This window comes from Glycine max, chromosome 11 (genome assembly GCF_000004515.6).
Source record: "Glycine max cultivar Williams 82 chromosome 11, Glycine_max_v4.0, whole genome shotgun sequence".
NCBI lineage: Eukaryota > Viridiplantae > Streptophyta > Magnoliopsida > Fabales > Fabaceae > Glycine > Glycine max.
The window spans coordinates 15,797,089-15,817,387 of record NC_038247.2 but is presented as its reverse complement, the minus strand read 5'-3'; the positions used below and the strand labels follow the sequence as shown (position 1 = coordinate 15,817,387).

Here is a 20,299-nt window from a genome sequence, read left to right as displayed (position 1 = left end):
AGCTCTTTTTCGTTCAATATTTAAATAACTATGGTCACATCCACACGAAAATCTCAAAATGATATATTATCACCCATCCATTCACGTTTCAATGTATATATATATATATATATATATATTAATCATTCATACACGTGTAGAAAGTACCATGGTGTAATTAGAAAGCTTCCGTATATGAATATGCCAGCAATTAGCATGTACCTATGTACAACAACATCATGCTTCTAACAAAAATACCACAACAATCTATCTAACTTTCTTAATCCATTATTGCGGAAAGAAATATCGATATGCAAAACCGCGATCCCTTAATCAAATCGAATAGGCAAAGCATGAGAGAAAATCTTAAATGCACGTGGATATCTAAGTGGAATACTTTTGCCAATTACAATATATATGATAGACTAAATAAAAATTAGTGACACCAAAAGAATCTCTAGATTAATTATTTTGTACGCAGAGTTTGCAATCACCGTCACAAAAATTAGATTAGTGAAAAGGTCAAGAGACAACAACTAAAATAAAATAATTTAACCTTAATTTTAAAACCAATCAAAATTCCTAAAAGGCACAGAAGTAAAAACACAATAAAAAACAAATACTCCTGAAATCAAATCACAACAATTTCACATCCAATCCCTAAACACACTCAATTCATAAATAAAAGCATAAAAACAAAATTGAATTTTATAAAATAGTTCAAAATAATCCCAAATTTAATTCTTTAAAGATCTCTACACATGTTAATTTTAATCTATAAGTTTGAGTAACTCATCCCTCGATTTAGTCGTTGTAACGTTTCTTGCTACCAACGACGGCCTGGTGTTTTAGGTGCTCTCTAAAACTCTTCCTCCAATCTCTAAAAACACTCTTTTTTCTCTATTAAATAGATGAAAAATGAAAAAGTAAATCTCCCTCTTATTTTTTTTAACTCTCTTTTTATTTTTTAAAAACTCATTTATTATTTATTCCAAACCTCTATTTTATTTAAATAAAAACTCATTTATTTTAATTAAAAAAACTCTTTTAATTAATTTTTTTAAAAAAAGACAGGGTATTATTATCACAGGCAATAGAAATTGACAACACTTCCATTGAATCAGACAGATATTGGTACATAAAGATCCAGTCTTGCTTGTGGAGAATTCGCTATATTGGAAATCCTCAATGATATCTATTGAACTTTTTTTTTTTATTGCCGAAATCAAAGTGATATATATAAATAAATGCATTTTCTTAAGGTATAACCAATCAATGTTAAGTAGATAGTACATTGAGACCAATAGGACTCCTAACCCTTTGTATGCCATTGTTCCATATCAAAGCACCAAACACAAAGCTTCCATCGCTGTTCTTGAAAGGGAAGAAATCAATCCTGAAAGTTATTTTTTCCCCAGTTTTCACAAACTTCAATTCTGCAGGTGTAACTTTAACATTCACACCAGATGGATTTTCAACGCTTGCACGATATACCGTTGGCCCCTGACCATAATAAGTAACTGTACGATACACTGATAAACTTCCATTCAAGCTGGACACACCAATTGAAGGGTAATTGAAGTTGGAGGAAGCTGTAAGAGGTTTCTGACATTGACTAATAACCCCAGTGAGGTTCTTAAGTTGTGCCGGGCTTGCCCCATTGCTGCACAGAAAATTGAGAACATCTTGGGAATTAAAATCATATACTAATCCAGGATTGAGTGATGCAACCGGATTAACATGTCCAGATCCATAGTCAAATGGTGTGGTTTGTGTTCCATTCGGATCTCTTCCTATGACTCGACGTGTGTTATCAATAACTGTCGCTGTAACATCAGAACAAAGGCACCAATTTAGGATCATCACACACAATTACAAACATCTATTCTCATGGTTTTTGTTGTTGCCAGGAACTTTTCTAGCATGAATGAACAACTTACCTGTTGTCATTATTGAAGACATTATGGCTGCAGGACCCCAGTGTGGGTGGTGAGATTTTATAATTGCCGCAACTGCAGTTACATGTGGGCAAGACATTGATGTTCCGGAAATGATGTTATAGTCGACAGATCGATGTTCAACTGTGGCTTCAGTTGCCACTGGAGACCATGCTGCCAAAATATTCACTCCAGGTGCTGTTATGTCAGGCTGCATAGTGGGATGAGAGCACACTATTTAGCATATATAGGTATATGATCAACTTTCAACACTAAATCCTCTTTATCCTTTTTGGGTGTGTGTCAACATAAAATTAAACTAGGAAGAGAATCTGTGGTGCATGCAGATCTAAAACATATAGTTTATTGAGTAAACTTACCTTAATAATGTCTGGTGTTATTATATTTGGTCCAATGGAAGAAAAAGCTGCCATTTCTGGAGCAGGTTTGGTACCGACTACAGTTATTGTTGGGTTGATTATAGCAGTGGGATTCCTGACATAGTAAAAGCATTAGCTGGTGATGTTTCATGGATTGTGACTAACTTTGGTAATAGAGATTTTTTTTTCTCTCTTTTGACAAACTTTTAAAACTCACTTATCTGTCTTTATATATGCTTGAAGCTCTTGTACGGCATCCTGACCAATGAGAGTGCTTGGGATGACAAATTGAAAACCAATATCTTTGGCATTATGATCAATAAGTATCATTCCGACACCCCCTCCTTGCCTTATTGCTATGGCCTTGGCTCGTCTGTCATCACTGAAAGTCTCAATTGTGCAGATTACAATTTTACCCTTGATTAAGGTAGGATCTAGAGTATTGTTCTTGCAGAAGCTGTAAACAAAAGAAATTAAAAAAATTAGGATTAAAAAATTGAATCATGTCACTCTAGATGTCTTGGGATTAAAGTCAGCATCCTTGAATAGTTCCTATACATTTATGCAGAATAGGACACTAATTTTAACTATTTGGAGTCAAACAAGATGTGTGATTCTAAATATCCACAGTTTTTTCGCTAATGGTATAATAATGATATGGCAAATAGAGAGACTAGAGTTGTCTATGTTTCAAAACAAAAAGTTAGATGTACTAATAATATTGTCTCATTTTCTAACTAGAGGACTGACTTTAATGAGTTTTAATACGGCTTAAAGAAGGCAAATAGTTATATAGAATCCGAAACATTTATCAAAATGAAGTGTTGTGCTTAGCTACTTAATGCAGAAGATACCTTGCATTTGTTGCTGAAACTCCTGCAGCTGCAGCGGCACTTCCATATATTAAACCATTCGAATGCTCCATTCTTATTGGATTTAAAGAAGAACCCTGAAGGCACATAAATCTTTCTTGATTTACTAACTGATACTAATATGCATTAGGATGTATATTGGTGACCAAATTTGTGTTATTGGCCTCACCTTTAAAACCTTCGAGTTACCAAGGTAGATATTTGAACTGAATTCCCTGTCTATTGTGCTAGCAGCAACAGTGAGGATCCAAGGAGCAACATTGCATGCAGTACGTGGAAAAACTGAGTTCCCAGCAGAAGCAGAAACAAGAACACCCTTTTGGAATGCATGGAATGCTCCTACACTGATTGCATTCTCGAAGTAAATTGGCTGCGGAGGGTCAGGGCCAAGGGAAAGAGATAGTATGTCAACCCCATCATGGATGGCATCATCCATGGCAGAAAGAACATCAGCATCACTGCAGAAATCAAACCAACATGCCTTGTAAATTGCAAGTCTCGCGCTTGGGGCACCACCTCTAGCGGTTCCTTTGGCAATGCCTAATAAGCTGGCATTAGCAACAATGGACCCTGCTATTGTGGAAGCCGTGTGTGTTCCGTGTCCATCACCATCCCGAGCTGACCGGAAAAAAATCTTGTTAGCAGTCTCTAGAGGACCAACTTCTGCCTCAATCCCTTTTGAATAGAACCGAGCACCAATAATTTTCCTGAAAAATAAAAAATTCAGGTGAGATGACATAGTTAGAAAATGACAATCTGTATATTTCTATAGCATACAATGAGTAAGCTTCTATCACAAACCGTCACAAAAGTTTAAGCTATTAGGTGAGGAAACACGAATAGTTGTATGATAAGTCTTTAACACAACATCCACTCATGTTAGAGTCCCTTAAACTTTGAAATGTGAACAATAGACGGATCCAACTACCTTGTGCTGAAATTCAGTTTTTTATTAGAAGAATGAGGTTGGTAGAGATGGAACTCTGGACCACTTGGTCACAGACATTCTAATACCATGTCATAAATCAACTATCCCAAAAGTTTAAACTTCACAAAAATGATTTTATATTACACTTCAACAGCTTCAAGTTCATAATTTATTTACGTCAATATATATACTTTGTACATCAATCTTAAAAACCAGTCTATGATGGATTTAGAATTCCAAAAAGAGTTCTTACTTGTTGCAATTGGCTAGTGTAAATTTTTCACCAGTAACACACTCTCCCTTGAATTTTTTGGGCACAGGACCTAATCCATAATCAGTGAAGCTTTCCGATTCCGGCCAGATGCCTGAAAACCAATGTAGAGTCACTCATTGTAATAAAAATGAGAAAAAAGAGAGTATCAGAGAAAGTACTTACCAGAGTCAATGACACCAACAATGACATCGGATGTGGTGTCCAGTGCTTTAGGATTGTTCTTGTTGATAGTTTCTAATCCAAGAAAATCCCAAGAATGTGTTGTGTGAAGTTTATTCATTTTGCTCTCAAATACGGACACTACTGATTTATATTCTGAAACACAATTCAAAACGTCATTCAGAGCCTGACCAAGTAAGTGGTTAATGAATTCCATATAGAATATGCTTTTAACTCTGAAACTTGGGCTTATACAGCTCCAAATTAGAGCAACCCCATTTAAATAAAGAAGCCATTCCCAAAATATTGAATTAGTCTTCCATCTCTTATTCAAAATGTTTCCTTGTCCAATATGGTGGAAAGATAAGGAAAGGATATAACACTGGAATACAATCAATACCTGCAAGTTGACTAGCTTGCACTGGTGTAATCATAGCTGAGAAGCCTTGGAAGCTTTTACTGTAATGGTGGAGTGCTGCTGCCTTTGCTTCACTAAGGCTGAAAAGTGTATGTATTTACACAAGAAAGACTATGTTAGCCTAAGTTATTCCGTTCTTAATAAATCAAGCTTAAAAGAACCTCATTAGTCATAATTAATCCATGAATTTTATCTTAAACTGAATGACATGCCTTCCAGTAACTGAAGCTAGTATCTCATGGTTTGCTCTGATTACAGATTCTGAATTGGGGTGTGAATGATCTCCCATGTAAACTATATAATGCTACATCAATGCAAATTCAAAAGTTAATTTTTGTTCTATGTAAGTAGTTAGGAGCTGCTAATAATGTAGCTCATAGGGTGTAGATGCAGCTCATGTAGCAGCATGCATCAAATTCAAGTGAATATAACAAGGTTTACTTAATCAATACCCCCACTAAGAATGCTACTTACCTTTGGGGTGGATCCATTCACCAAGGTATACCCAATGAACAGAACGGTGAAAGAGCTTAAAATTTTGGCAAACCCCATGATAAGTTGAAAGGGTCCAGAATAGAAAGCTAGATGTGGAAATGGTGATTCATTTTGTGGTTGGTGATTCACCCATTTTATACAAAAACAAACCAACTTATATGTCATGTCACACTTATAAAAATAATCATTGCCGGCTTTATATGTTTCTGGTTATAACTTAGTGTACATTTGGGATTCTTCGATAAAAGTTAAATGACATTCACAAAAGGAGATAAGATGAATATATATTTAACGAACTAACAGCATTTGGACGCATTATAAACAGCAATTATTGGATTGATACTTGTATCGTTTTGTGAACTAATAAATGTTTCCCGATATTTAAAACTTCAAAGGACGACGGGTGGTTCCCTTGTCTGAACTTGAGAGTGTGTTATTGGCAACCACAAATGGCATATGCTTACAGACCAAAAGCTACAGTGCATTTCAGGTTCTTAAAGAAAAGAAAAAGAAAAGGAGAAGATAAAAAAAATGTAACCTATAGTTCATTACTAAATGCTTCTGCCAAAAATGTTACATTCTCCGATTCTTTCAGCATAGTAAACGGCCATATCAAACTTCAAATTTCTGGTACTGTATGCACATACAAAGACAAATGTCTGAATCCTTCTAGTTTGGTTTTTCTTTTTAACACTAGTTTTTTTTTCCTACTTCATAATTTCCCCAAATCCCTCTGCCAAAGATGTAAGAAAAACTATTTTGTTTTCTATATGTCCATTTGGCGGATGACCTCCTTCTCACATTTGGAACTGATCGTAACTAGACAACTTACATGCCATTCACTTCTTCAAATTATCAACTTGCCGTCCCTACGATTCAAACAATCAGAGGTGGCCAAAAAGTCTTTTATTTCCATTGATAATTTCTTATTGTGTCATCGTTAGCAATGCCTTCTTACAAGGCATATCTAATAAAGATGACCTTTCCAAGCATTTCTTCACGGATATAAATCACATTTAGGACAACTTATATGTTTTCCTAGGAGTAATTTGAATTGTAAATTAATAACATATTTTGTTGGACAATCAGCTCAAAACTTGATTTTATAGTTAAACGAATATCCTAATCAGCATCTTTAGTGATGAAATTAGTTTATCTCTAACCTAAAATTGTCAACCCCGCCCTAGCTTGGAATCTGAAAAAACTCAAAACCTAAAACTATCTTAAAATTTAGGACACCTACATTCAAAATGAAGACCAACATGAGTAACCAGAATCACATATTCACATCAAATTTATTTTTCTGATTATTTCATCAGTCTGTTCTTATACACAAATTATGATTAGTAAAAATATGCATTTCACTTGATCCAATAGCACTGTAAATTACAAATCATAACATGTTTAAGCTAGTGCAGATGATTGAAGAAAAATTCCGTCAGAATTATCCTTCCTCTCCGAACTCCTTTGTGAATCTCTCATGAACATCAAGGTCAGACTTGCTTACGGTGGGTCTTTGTCTAGCAAGTACTTTGTCAAAATCTGTTCTCGATATAGGAGGTGGGAGGATCTGTACAGCAAACAAGAATATAAAAACTGTTATTATCTGATTATCATTTAGAAAAAGAAGTTCTCCAGTCCTACTGTCATCAAAATCCGCAGCATCTTGAATACCTTAGAAGCAAGTCCTTTCGCAGCAATATCCTGCATTGTAGTTTGCACTGAACCCTGTTGCTTTGGCCCACATGGGATCCACATACCCTCAGGATTCCTAAAGAAAAACATGGCATCTTGGGTTTTGCGAACAGGTTCAAATAAAACATCCTTCACCTGTAGAATAATAGGTCCAATTTAATTACCTTTACCTTGAAACATCCAAATAAAATGATCATTATTGTAATCAGGTATTAAATATAGAAGTCAAACTTACACAGACAGATATATCTGAACCTGAAAACCCCTCTGTCTTGCGAGCCAAATGTTCAAAATCACTTTCAGCCAAGTTATGGGGAGTATCTCCTAGGTGCACCTGTTCAATTGATCAGCCAAGAAAAAGACATAGTAAGACCATTTGCTAGGTTCACAATACACAATAAGACCAATGAACATCATCATGTATATTGCCCATGCCTTGAACATGTGTTGGCGAGCCTTTAAATCAGGTAGGGGTATGTATATACGCTTATCGAAACGCCGCCTTATTGCCTGCAATTACAAGTTGATTAATCAAAACAGTATCCCATTGAATCACGATAAAAATAAGTAAACAGAACTATTTTCTTCTTACCTGGTCTAGAGCATAAGGTGTATTTGTAGCTGCAAGAACAAGAACTTTCTGATCATTGTGTCCCACACCCTACAATGTGAAGTGGATAAACTACATTATGATTAGGAACAAACGCGAAAATGAAAATTGACGCCAAAGCTGTTGGAAACCTTGGATCTTCCGAAAAAATAAGGATGCATAATAATAGTTGTAATTATTGGGGGTGGGATTGAACAGTTTTTTTTTTTAAAAAAAAAAGAAATTACTAGCTACTATGTTCAGCTTAAGAGAAAGAAGCTAAATATAACAGGGTTTAGGTCGCTAGTCAAAAAGTGTGTGCAACTTTGTGTATGACTAAAAATCATCAAATAAGTTACTTTACAGATTTTTACCAGCAAAAAATAGTGAAATTATACTATAGCCAAGTATAATAGTCAGATGATAATGGATGCCTAAAATAATAATAATAATAATAATTGCAAATGTTCCACACCATTAAAATATTGAATAATTATGTCAAGAACCACACTTTCTATTTTCTAATAAGATAATTATCTAGGATTTAAAACACTCGGGAAACAAAGAAATACAAAAAAAGAAGCAAGAATGGAATATGATAGATGTGGATATACAAGGAAATATGCACAATGGTGGAAAACTAAAACAAATTTGCGGCATAAGTCAAGGATAAGAACTGTTTGAATTATGATGTTTAGGTAATAGGCAAAGGGAGCAAGAGAGAATAAAGGCAATGATATTCTTAGATTGATATGGTGTGTAATAATATGATAGCAGTAGTCCTAGGCCTAACTATAATAGTAAATGGATCACACAACCCCATTCAGCTTGGTTAAAGACCAAATTTTTAAAGATATTATTCACCACAAGATTCTGCTTAACAACTTCCTCTAATGTCCTTATCGGTCTCCCTCTCTCCTTTTTCACAGCACTAAAAATCATACTATTTACTCTTCTCCTTAGTCCTAGCTATAATAAAAATAAAAAATAAAGTGAAGTACTAGTTTAGTATTACTAGTACAAGCCCAAGCCCCCTAATATGACAAGCCTACTAACCCAAAGAAACAAGGAATTGATATTTCAACAAAGTATTCTAAGACAACAAAGATATAATAAGATATTTTATAGATATCCAACAAGAAAAGGCCATTTGTGTCAGATGGCTTATTGAAGAAACCAATAGAGATCAAGATATTTCAAGAGTTGCAATTATTGCACAATCAAATGTAACAAAAAGACCCAAACTAAAGATAAGGAGAAACTGAATTAGCTCAACTCTGCTCTTTAAATCAACTATTGTAGAATGAATCGATGTTTCATAGTATTTAAACTCCAGAAATTTTGTTTTAGGATTTCAAATTTTCAATAAATGATTCATATATACAGCATTACAGGACAGCTACATCATAAACTGGGACTCAAGCTTCTTGACTTGTTCAGGATATTGCAATTCAAATGTCAACTAAAGTATTATTCCAATCAGCGTATCTACACCATGGCACCATAAATTTATTACCTGCATCTGCACCAGAAGCTCAGTTTTAATACGCCTTGAAGCTTCACTCTCATTCCCTTCTCCACGTTGACCACATAGAGAATCTATTTCATCAACGAATATTATAGAAGGTGCACTTTCGCGAGCCATTTGGAAAAGATTTGAGACCAGCTTTTCACTTTCTCCCATCCACTTTGAAACCAGGTCTGATGAAGAAACACTGGTGAAGAATTCAAAAGTTAAAACATGCTGCAAGAAAATGCCCACCAAAGCACTCACATTCACAACCTTTTTTATTTCAAACAAAATCACTGTCAAGGACTCAAGGCAGAACTGTTAAATTTGCATTCCCTAACAGATGAAGGAAAGTAAATCAGTTACAATCATCCATATAATGAAAGCAATGGCACTCAGAAATTGAAATTTTAACGATAATGATGTTGATGATGGTGTGAAATCATCCGTATGCACACACATTCATCCACCAAACTTAGTGTTTGGGTTCACATTGGATGATCCAAAATCACATTGAAATATCAGTTATCGTGATTTTAAGTAAATGTTCACAAGTTTGGTTCCCTGTTAAGGAATTGATTGAGCAGAATTAAATTTAAGTAGATTTTGCTTTGGATAAAAAAATATATTGAGTCCTACCACTAAATTGTTTTTAAAATAAGAGTACTGCTAACTAGTGTCTTTAGGGCATTGGTTAGGAATCGATAAATAGAAATTTTTTATTGAGAGAGTGCATTGGAAATCATAGGAGAATATACCCTTACACTTACCAATAAAAAAAAAAAATCCACTTTTGATTCCTTAATCATTGCCCTTATGTTATAATAACATCATACAAACATAAATCACATCATTTTCAATAAATTTTGTAAAAGTTCATCCAAAACACACACTTAATTAGAGGCTTAAACAACAAAATTATAAATCTACCTGAAAAACGTAGAATCAGCTTCTGTGGCAACGGCCTTGGCCAAATACGATTTCCCCGTCCCCGGCGGTCCGTACAACAAGAACGCTCTCCAAGGTCGTCGCTTACCTGAACCAAAAACAAACCATTCCAATCGAACAATTGAAATTTCGAATATTTAAAATCACACTTCCTTCAATCGATTAACCGAAAAGTAAAAAAACCCTCACCAGTGAAGAACTGCGGAAACTTCACGGGCAAGATAACCGCTTCCTGCAGCGCCTGCTTCGCGCTCTCTAACCCCGCGACGTCGTTCCACTTCACGTTGGGCTTTTCCCTAACGATCGCGGAGTTGAGCCCGGCCCGGAGCTTGGCCTGCTCGGGATCCTCGCCGTCTCCGTCTTTCCCTCCGTCCTTGGGCTTCGTCTTGGGCCGTGTGGCGACCGCGGCGTCCCCGCTGGAGGCCGGGCCGCTGGGCCCGTCGTCGAGGACCGCCCGGATCTCCTCGGCCCGGCGGAGATACTCGGTGAATTTCTGCGTGATGGCCTCCTTGATCTTAGGGTTCTTCTCGTACTTGAGATGCGTTTTGAAATACTCCAACGCGTTCATGTAAAGCTGAAACGCTTTCGCATAGTTTCCCTTATTGTCTTCATCTACCGCTTGTTTCACGTACTCTATTGCTTGCTCTTTGAAATTGCTATACATCTCCTTCTTCTGAGAATTTTGATTCAGAATTCCAAGAATCTGATCCGAACGAAGAAGAAGGAAAGGGTGTTAGTCTGCGCGTGGAAAGAAAAAAAAAGCGTTTGGTTTGGGCGAGTCAGAGAAGATTCTTCCGTCGAACCTTCCTTCAAACGCAGACGGATTCCGTGTGTTTACGGATATATACGTTCATCGATTGTGATCCTTGGATTAAGATCGAATGGTATTTTATTTTGGATGCGTATTCTGTTCGTAGAAATTCTGAAGCGTTTGATCTGTATTGACGGTTTAGATTGCATAGATGTGTGAATGCGCGAATGGGAGGCTACGGAGAATTTAGCCTCGCATGCAAACAAATTTGTGTTTGAATTATTATTTTGTTTTTTCTAAAGAAAATTGAGTGTTTTGTAACAAATTAAAACAAACATAATTGAATGGGTTGATTGGTGAAAGGAAAATTGGGGATAAAGAAAACATAGATAGTAATTAATTTTTGCAAAAGGACATAAATAAAAGAAATTTAACTTGCAATTTTTTTATATTTTAATTTCAAAATTTGTGTTTGTGTGAATTCTAACTTGCAAGCTAAATATTTTTTTTTATCAGTGGGGGAAGAAGAGCCTTTCCATCAAATTGGAAGAAGATAGAAGAAGAGCCTTTCTTAGCTAGCCAGGTAGAAATCAAAGTAGTGAAGGCTTTTGGTTGAAGGATTGGATCTGACTTATGAGCGAAGCATTTGGATTAAGGGGAGAGAAGTCATCCATCAAAAGTTGGAGTTTGTTTCACATAAAATGACATGATAAATCACAGCAACAAGGTTTGAAGTAAAACCGCATGATCCTGTAAAACCTGAGAGTCATTGGCCTAGGCTGTTTTGAATAAGCCCACCATACCCTGAAGGTCCTAGATTGCCACAAGAGTTGTCGTCAACGTTGAGCTTGAAGGAGACCAAGCGATCGAAAGAGGGTCCTTTACTAGAGAAAAAGACCTAGTTGAAGAAGCTATTTGAGACATTATGGTGGCTTCATTGATGATATCCTGGAAAATATGCATGATAGCCTTAACATGCCTAAATTTTTCTCTAGACACTTCGGGGTGTTGTAGGATCATATATTTGGATTCCACAATTTAATGTGACTAGGTTGGATGAGGATTCGACCTTATAGACTTAACAAAAAAAGATTACACAATCTTATAGACTTACAAAATTTATCCTACAATTTTTTTTTTTGTTGGTGAGTGTTCTAATATATAATCTAATATATTTACACTATCAATAAATAATAATACATTCTAATCAATTGTTTTACATGATAATTTCTATGTTTTGTGCTTGAAAAAGAAGCCGTACGTAACTACTGAAAAAGGCCTTGACGAAACCCACCCCAAGATTATAACTGTGCAAACGCACTCATTCAGTTTTTACCCCTTTGGCCCCCCTTCACTTTCACTGCAGCATCACCATCGATCGCAACCATGGAAGACTCTGGTAACCACCACCACCACAGCGACGACCACGATCACAACCACCACCCCTCGTCCTCCTCCCCTCCAACCAGCGGCACCTGCTGCAAGTGCGGCGGCCCCACCACCTTCGCCCCCCCTCCCCAAACCCCCACCTTCACCTCCCCTCCCCCAACCTACCGCCCAATCCGCGCCCCCGCCATCCCCCCGGACCCCAACTCCACCCGCGCCATCATCCTCGCCCCGGTCCCACAATCCCAAAAAGTTCCCATTTTGCCCCCGCCGCACCACTTCATAGCCCCCGCCAAACGCATCCACTCCCCCGACGACATCGTCCGCTTCCACTCCTCCGACTCCAGCAAGAACTTCCTCGGCTTCGTCGTCGCCCTCTCCGAATCCATCCGCGCCAAAAAAATCTCCGACCCCTGCCACGTGTCCCCTGCCACAACCTCCCTCCTCTCCATCCTCCAAACCCTAACCCTAATCGCCGACCAGACCCCCCCGCTCCCCCAATCCGCGCGCTACGGCAACGTCTCATACCGCACCTGGCACGAGAAGATGTCCAATTCCGCCGAATCCCTCATCCAAACCCTCCTCCCGGAGAATCTCCACCCCGCCACGGTCGAACTCGCCCCCTACTTCGCCGATTCCTTCGGAAACTCGAGCCGCATCGACTACGGCACCGGCCACGAGACGAATTTCGCGGCGTGGCTCTACTGCCTCGCCCGGCTCGGGGTCATTGGAGAGGAGGACTACCCCGCCGTCGTGGCCAGGGTGTTTGTGAAGTACCTTGACCTCATGAGGAAGCTGCAATTACAGTACTGCTTGGAGCCTGCTGGGTCCCATGGTGTGTGGGGGCTTGATGATTATCATTTTTTGCCCTTCATATTTGGGTCTTCGCAGTTGATTGATCACAAGTATATGAAGCCCAAGTCCATTCACAATGAGGATATTTTGGAGAATTTCTCTAATGAGTATTTGTACCTTGCTTGCATTGCCTTTGTCAAGAAGGTGAAGAAAGGGGTGTTTGCTGAGCATTCACCCATGTTGGATGATATCAGTGGGGTGCCCAATTGGAACAAGGTGAACACTGGGTTGCTTAAAATGTATAAGGCTGAGGTCTTGGAGAAGGTCCCCATCATGCAGCACTTTCTTTTCGGGTCGATTATTAAGTGGTATGTGTCTTGCTGTTTTTGCTCGTGTTTCTAACATTTGATTTGATTATATATCTGCACTTAAATGTGTTTGCCATTGCTGCATTGTATCCCATTATGTTATTCACTTGTAGTTAGTTAGTTGTATGGAATGTGGGCATTAGGTATTGTATAGATTAAGTGTGTGTTTGGATAACATGTCATATTAGTGATGAAATCAGTTAATTTGTCTGCCTAGATTATTGCTTATGTTTGTGCATTATGATCTATGCATGTCAATTATTCAGTGGATACATTCTTGTTTGAACATGTATTTGTTATCAATTGTGTAAACTTTTGGATGAATTTTATAATAATGAATTTACCCATGCCTAAATTTGAAAAACACAGGTATACCTTTCTTACCAAAAACATTTAAATGCTCCCCGACACCATTTGTTTTTGCCTGAACAGTTTGAAATACTTAGTTATTGCCAGTATTTATGCAATAAATCTCATAAGTGTTTTATCCAGGCAAGGATTTTAGTTTGCAAAACTTGTTGCCTAAGTTGGTGGGTGGATTGGTGCATGTCGATTTGTTAGACATGATTGCTAGTTCTTGCATTAGAGGTCATCTGCTTTTACTTCGTGATGAATTTGATGATGTGGAATTTCCAAAGCAATTGCTGTTGCATAAAATAGCCATCGTGTAGTGTTGAGTCTTTGAGTGAATTGATGCATATAATGTACTGATGTTCTATAATCTGATGTTGATGCCATAGCTTTTATGTCTGACCTGTGCTGGTTCCTGAGCATCCAATCAATGTTTATAATTTTTTCCTTGCTGTCACAAAACTCTCATTTGCATTATCTTTGGGGATTTCTCAATCTATGGGTAAATCACACAACTTGTATCTTTCCCAGCATTAACAAGATCTGGGAAGGTGTTGAGTGATGTTCTCTTGCTGTTATTATTTTCAATATATGATATTGGATTATTCATAGCATTATATTACCTCCCTATTCACTGCTGTTTGGTTATTTGTCGGTACGGGTTACTGCCTAGATCAAGATCATGATAGACAGAAGAGTTAAGAAAATCATATTGATTGCAAAATTTTCTCAATTCTAGTCATATTGTGTTGATTAAAGACAAAAGGAGGGGGCCAAAAAAACTAAGGGGTTGGTGCAGGGGGAGGGGGATTACACAGTTCCTCATCCTAGGGAAGAAAATGGAAAAAAAAAAAAGTTATGATGTGCACATTATTATAGTGTAATGATTTTTATCTTCATGTTTGAGTTGTTTCAAAACTGGATGAAACTTGAAAGTATAATTTGGCTTGCAAATTTACTTTTTTCTTTTTAATTTCTGATTTTATTAATTTGTTTTCTACCAGGGAATAGTGCTTGGAGTCTTCTGCCGGTTTTCCTATGAGGACGAGCTATATAAACCAGGCTGATGAAATCGAGAGAATAGGGAGTCTTCGGAGTGGAATTATATCCATGACAGCCTTTTTTTCATCATTCTTTTGATATACTTACTATATCCACTTGCTTATTCTAAGATAATACGCCTTTAGTAAAGATAATGGAACGAATTTCTTCGTTTTGCCATATGACTAACGAGAATGTTTGCTGCATGTAGAAGTTCTACTGCTATACTTGCAAGAACATCTAGTCGATGTATTCTTGCACTGCTAGTTTCTGGCTCATACATTATGATTTATGAGCAGCTTAGAGTGTAGCCCCTTTATCTTGTTGATGAGATTTGGAAATGATTGAATTTTGTATTGAATAAATAATTTTGAAATTTTGTTATATAGTTTCCATCACTGACTTCTGTCATTAGACCGTCATTGTTTCCTGCTAAGTTCATTAATCGCCGTTTGACATAGATTCAAAACTATCCTACAAAAGATCACGAGTTCCCTTCATATTTTCATAGTTCGTGAATATTAAAAAATAAATAGAGATTTTGATTTTAAAAAATAGGAAAAGATATTCAAAAACACATTTGTAGTCTTTATCAAGATAATTTAAAATATTAAAGTTAGGCGCATGCTCTAGTGAACAGAGTAAATTCTTTGTGTTTGGTGCACAAAGAAATCTAATCTAGTATTGTAAGTTTGTCCTTTTTTTTAATTTTTTTTTATGATATAAATTTTATATTATTTTATTAGACAAAGATGAATTTGTCATTAATGAGATGATAAGATATCATTGTCCTCCGACAACATGAATGCCTTTTTTGCCCAATTAAGATTGAAAGAAAACCGTTAAATATCAACATGCATTAAACAGATTATGTCATTAAAACCACTATCACCATCTTTATGGCAGACGCTAAATATCAATCTGTATCAACCACAACATACCAAGGTTGTCGACAAATCTCCAACTATATCACAACAAAAATTAATAAATCAATACAATGCTACAACTTTCCGATCAACTATTTGATTAATAATTATGTAACCTTCAGGCTTCATAAACAATCTCACCTTCGCCAAACATTAACCTTTGATAATGGACATTACCTTCAAATTAACAAAAATGGAGGATTTAGTCTGTTATAGCAATAATGTTTGCCTTCAAATCAACAAAAAAGAAATAAGTACTAAACACTCGAAAATAACTTTCTCACCCGAGACCTCGCCGTCGTCGACTACAGAGCTGACGGCAACCACTATTTTCTAGAATATACCAATTAATGAAAGACCAAATGAGTAAAACACATCAACATTAATAATTTTCATTTTAAAAAAAAGGGTACAAAAGTCATAATACATTTGTCTTTAAAATATTATTTAAACAGATTAAACAGAACGAATCTATTTATTGAATATTATATTATAAAATCCTTTTTTCCAGGAAAAATTTGTGCATGAAACACAAATTTCATTCTCTGAGCACGGTAGCCTACGCCTTAAAAGTTAAATAAAATTACATTTATAAAGATTTAAAATAAAAAAATTTATGATTATATTCTTTAATTCATGATTAAGAAAATTCAAGTAATATATTTTTTTTGTCTTAATTCACCATTCATAAAAAAAAATGAACCCGAAATTCGATTGAAATATAAGTAAAATATTAATAAGAATTATTTCATCAAAGGATTGGCTTTATTAGTAACCGAATTAGTAATAATTTTCAGCCAATTGAAAAGAATCAAATATTGTAAGAAAACTAATATATATAAATTATCTACGAAAATAAAAAAAAAAAAAAAAAGGTTTTTCGTTGTGTAGAGTTGACGTTAGAGAGATTGGGGGTTTCACTTTTCAGCGGCGAAAATGGGAAAACGAGAGAAGCAGAAGCAGAGGCATGAGAGGGGTCACCGTGGAAGAGGGTCTTTCAACTATCTTCAAGAAGACCATGATTTTGATGACACTCCAAGATCCTCACCCTCTGAAGAAGAAGGTGCTGATGGCAGCAATGAGGAAAAAGAAGAAGATGAAGAAAATGTAACAATAAGTCATGAAAACCAATCTCATGATATGCCTTCCAAGTTCCTCCTTTACCAACAATCTGTGCAGGTTTGTGCCCCCATTTTAAAAAAGATTGCATCTTTGTCAATGTTGGTTAAATAGATGAATGATGAAATGTACAATATTCAAACTTAGCAGTTATGTATGTGTTTTTTAGTGTTTTAGAGTTCCCTAAAAGCCAAATTGATGGGTTTCTGGTTTTAAATTGCGGTGAGCTAGAAAACCTTTACATTGCATGCAATTTGCAGGAAAATGCGGCTGATGTGGCTGCAATTGCGTGATGCCATTGCGGAGTGTCAAAATACCTTGAGCCGCAATTGCAGTTGCGGACCTCGAACCGCAATTTAAAACCATTGGGTTATTATTGTGTGATGTTTTGTGGTGATAGAAAAGTTCATAATGTTGCTTAGTGACACTGACACATGCTTTTGTATTTGTGCAGTCTCCAAAAGGAGACATAAGTTATATGCAAAAGTTCTTTCTCATGTACGTGGGTGGAAGGATGCCCCTCCATCTTCAAGAAGATTTCTGTGGCACGGCGCTTCTTAGGTATATCCTGCTCCTGCCTTTTGTATTTTTTTTTCCTTCTTCTTTTAGTCATGCCTCTTTTAATTTATTAATACTCTCTTTTGGACATGCTAAATTGTCGTCTCTTTTGATAAGTTGAAGGAGTAAACCCTTGTCAGTACTTGAGATTATTGTTAGCATCACTTGTTTTGGTCCCTCGCATTATAAATTCTTACCTTTAGTATCAGGCTTTGCAAATAGTCGTTCATTAGTGTGTGTTTGGAACTGCATTACAAACTCACGTTAGGGTGCCATGAGACGGAATCTATAATATGTAGCAGATGATTGGTCGCTTGTCTCTCTAAACACAGCTCCAAACTCATGGTTCTTTTCTACTTCATTTTGTACTAAAAAAGACTAAAAGTGAACGACATTTTGCAAAGTCAAGAACTTGAGTAAGAATTTTGTAAAGTCAGACCTAAAGTGATCAACACTCAATCTAATATTAGTGAACATAACGTGTCTTGCAGAGATTAGCATATTTAGAGAAAAATACTGTGCAGTGCACTATGACTAATATTACAGGCAAAATCTATGGGTTATGAGTTATGACCACTTGCCATATATTATCATGAGTTGCGTAAATTATCCTCTTTCATTATTATGTGCATATAAAATTCTGATTTGGCTTTAAATAATGTGGTTGCTTTGTATCCTGGATGACATCCTGTTAATTGGGATTTTTTGCTCCTAAATTTCTTATTGTTGATTCATTTATGGTTCTAAAATCTAAATGCCAGATTGGGAAAATCTATTTCAAAGTGGGATTTTATTCATTCAGTGCGTGTTTTGAACTGCATTTAGAGAGGGAGAGGCCATCCAATTGTACACTACATATTGTGACTTTGCGTCATGGCACCCTAACGTGGTTTCGTAACACAGTTCCAAACACATTGTTAACCATTTTCTCTTTTGATGTCTCTTGACTATTTTTTTGTCAGTCCCAATGTACTTACATGACAGTGATTTATGTTTAACAGTACAGAATGGCTCCGCAGTGATTCAAGAAGAACAGTAGTAGGATTAGATTTGGATCTTGAGGCACTCAATTGGTGCATGGAAAACAACATACCTAAAGTTGGGGCTGATGGATTTTCAAGAATTTCCCTCTTTCATGGGAATGTTTTACAACCTCTTCAGTCTAAACTTGTAAAAGTAGATCCTCAGGAGCTGGTAAGCAATATTTCATTGTCACAGAATGAAGAAAATCTTCAGACTGGTGTGCCAGAATCTGATGCTCCAACAGGCTCTATTGCTCAAGATGATAAGTATACTAAGGGAAACATAACACTGCCTGGAAGAGATATTGTGTGTGCTTTTAACTACAGCTGCTGCTGTCTACATAAACGAGCAGAACTGGTTATGTATTTCAAACATGCTCGTGGGGCCTTGTCAACTAAAGGTGGAATTTTTGTGATGGATTTATATGGGGGTACGTCGTCAGAGCACAAGTTGAGGCTTCAGAGAAGATTTCCTAATTTTACGGTATAATATTCCTGATATTAATCTGTAACAGTTCGTTAGACTAACATAAGATGTTGCCTTGCCACAACCTATGTGGAATTGCCTTTCAGGGATGATGTGACTTTGATCCACTTGGATACACTCTAAAGAAATTTTGACACCTGCATGTGGATGGATAAATAGTTGATACATAGGGTACTGTAAACACTTAACATTCTTTACTAAAATTGTTCCACTCTTGTATTCAATTTTGTTGCCACATGATCCTGAATTTTCTCATATCTTACCCTTGATGTTATTTTCACTCTTAATAAGTCTTTTATGATTGACCTATTGAATTTGCAGGTATGTCAGAGTTTCACTGTTAATTTTCATATTCCAGTTCTCTTTTAGCTTTTTCTTCTCTTCTGCCACTGTTTGTAGCTTTTTCCCTGACCTTTGTATTTTTTTTACATGTTTATGAGATACATAACATACATGACACCAGATTTGAGGAGCTAGAACCTTTTAACTTGTGGGACAAGGATATTATGTTTTTCCAAGTTCAAACACAATGGCATCATTACATCAATATATGTTATTAGTACATCAAAATAAGTATATTCTTACTGAATTTCTTTGATTATCAATGTTGAAGTTGTGAATATTCTCCTGTATGTATTTTATGATGTAAAGTTTGTAATCAAATCTGTAGTATGTATGGGAGCAAGCTGAATTTGATATTATTCAACGGAAGACAAGGATTAGCCTCCATTTTCATATGAAGAAGGAACAAAGAAAACTTCGCCATGCATTTTCATACAGCTGGCGGTTGTAAGTTCTTGATTTCTTGTATTGTTTGTTCTTTTTCAAACATCAATTCATAAAAAGGATTTTTCATTTTTGAGGTGAAAGTTATGCTCAATATTTCTCAATCTTCAATTGCTTTCTTGGTTTTATTGTGCATTATGTTAATTTTTAACATCATAAGAGGTGTGATGCTGTGATTCAGGTGGACATTACCTGAAATTAGGGATTGCCTAGAAGAGGCTGGATTTCGGTCTGTTCACTTTTGGGTTCGAGAGATGCCAGACACCACAGAAATTATGAAAACAGAGGGATTTGGTGCAGGAAAGAATGTAAAATACGAAGAGGCAACAAGTTTTCAGCAACAAGATTCTTGGAATGCTTACATAGTTGGTGTTGCATAGCTTCATCTTAGAAAGTGTAGTTTCTGTTACATTAACTTTGTCACAAGACTCACAACTAGACAAGCATAACTTGTAATCAGTTCCATTGCTTGGAACTTCCCTTTCTTTTATATGAAAATTGAATTGGATTTGGCTTGAGATTATG

General features: G+C 36.3%; 4 protein-coding genes across 4 annotated transcripts; 2 read left to right on the top strand and 2 right to left on the bottom strand.

The window, feature by feature from the left end:
• Positions 1 to 1,173: 1,173 nt before the first annotated feature.
• Positions 1,174 to 5,667, bottom strand: LOC100792672 (subtilisin-like serine-protease S). The gene is made up of 11 exons (XM_003538081.5): positions 5,422 to 5,667; positions 5,160 to 5,251; positions 4,930 to 5,027; positions 4,533 to 4,685; positions 4,350 to 4,461; positions 3,338 to 3,875; positions 3,151 to 3,245; positions 2,514 to 2,753; positions 2,297 to 2,411; positions 1,920 to 2,127; positions 1,174 to 1,805 (listed from the first exon to the last, which is right to left on the bottom strand). The coding sequence occupies exons 1-11, from the start codon at positions 5,605 to 5,607 to the stop codon at positions 1,258 to 1,260; spliced, it is 2,385 nt and encodes a 794-aa protein (XP_003538129.2). The 5' UTR covers positions 5,608 to 5,667; the 3' UTR covers positions 1,174 to 1,257.
• Positions 5,668 to 6,725: 1,058 nt separating this feature from the next.
• On the bottom strand, positions 6,726 to 11,038 carry LOC100791614 (protein SUPPRESSOR OF K(+) TRANSPORT GROWTH DEFECT 1). The gene is made up of 8 exons (XM_003538079.5): positions 10,374 to 11,038; positions 10,167 to 10,272; positions 9,243 to 9,441; positions 7,730 to 7,798; positions 7,573 to 7,647; positions 7,373 to 7,471; positions 7,117 to 7,272; positions 6,726 to 7,012 (listed from the first exon to the last, which is right to left on the bottom strand). Exons 1-8 carry the CDS (start codon positions 10,846 to 10,848, stop codon positions 6,887 to 6,889), a joined length of 1,305 nt encoding a protein of 434 aa, XP_003538127.1. The 5' UTR covers positions 10,849 to 11,038; the 3' UTR covers positions 6,726 to 6,886.
• A 1,122-nt stretch (positions 11,039 to 12,160) lies between these two features.
• Positions 12,161 to 15,260, top strand: LOC100791085 (serine/threonine-protein phosphatase 2A activator). The gene is made up of 2 exons (XM_041007006.1): positions 12,161 to 13,484; positions 14,840 to 15,260. Exons 1-2 carry the CDS (start codon positions 12,322 to 12,324, stop codon positions 14,844 to 14,846), a joined length of 1,170 nt encoding a protein of 389 aa, XP_040862940.1. The 5' UTR covers positions 12,161 to 12,321; the 3' UTR covers positions 14,847 to 15,260.
• A 1,407-nt stretch (positions 15,261 to 16,667) lies between these two features.
• On the top strand, positions 16,668 to 20,292 carry LOC100790563 (uncharacterized). The gene is made up of 5 exons (XM_003538077.5): positions 16,668 to 16,981; positions 17,376 to 17,482; positions 18,481 to 18,985; positions 19,659 to 19,777; positions 19,956 to 20,292. The coding sequence occupies exons 1-5, from the start codon at positions 16,739 to 16,741 to the stop codon at positions 20,152 to 20,154; spliced, it is 1,173 nt and encodes a 390-aa protein (XP_003538125.1). The 5' UTR covers positions 16,668 to 16,738; the 3' UTR covers positions 20,155 to 20,292.
• The last annotated feature ends 7 nt before the right edge of the window (positions 20,293 to 20,299 follow it).

Coding starts and splice junctions, on each gene's coding strand:
- LOC100790563 (XM_003538077.5), top strand. CDS start 16,739: ATGGGAAAACGAGAGAAGCAGAAGCAGAGGCATGAGAGGGGTCACCGT. Junction 16,982..17,375: donor TTTACCAACAATCTGTGCAG/GTTTGTGCCCCC, acceptor GTATTTGTGCAG/TCTCCAAAAGGAGACATAAG. Junction 17,483..18,480: donor TGTGGCACGGCGCTTCTTAG/GTATATCCTGCT, acceptor TATGTTTAACAG/TACAGAATGGCTCCGCAGTG.
- LOC100791614 (XM_003538079.5), bottom strand. CDS start 10,848: ATGTATAGCAATTTCAAAGAGCAAGCAATAGAGTACGTGAAACAAGCG. Junction 10,273..10,373: donor GTTTCCGCAGTTCTTCACTG/GTGAGGGTTTTT, acceptor TTTTTGGTTCAG/GTAAGCGACGACCTTGGAGA. Junction 7,648..7,729: donor CACCTTATGCTCTAGACCAG/GTAAGAAGAAAA, acceptor TTGTAATTGCAG/GCAATAAGGCGGCGTTTCGA.
- LOC100791085 (XM_041007006.1), top strand. CDS start 12,322: ATGGAAGACTCTGGTAACCACCACCACCACAGCGACGACCACGATCAC.
- LOC100792672 (XM_003538081.5), bottom strand. CDS start 5,607: ATGACATATAAGTTGGTTTGTTTTTGTATAAAATGGGTGAATCACCAA. Junction 3,876..4,349: donor ACACTAGCCAATTGCAACAA/GTAAGAACTCTT, acceptor TTTATTTTTCAG/GAAAATTATTGGTGCTCGGT. Junction 1,806..1,919: donor GTCTTCAATAATGACAACAG/GTAAGTTGTTCA, acceptor CTGATGTTACAG/CGACAGTTATTGATAACACA.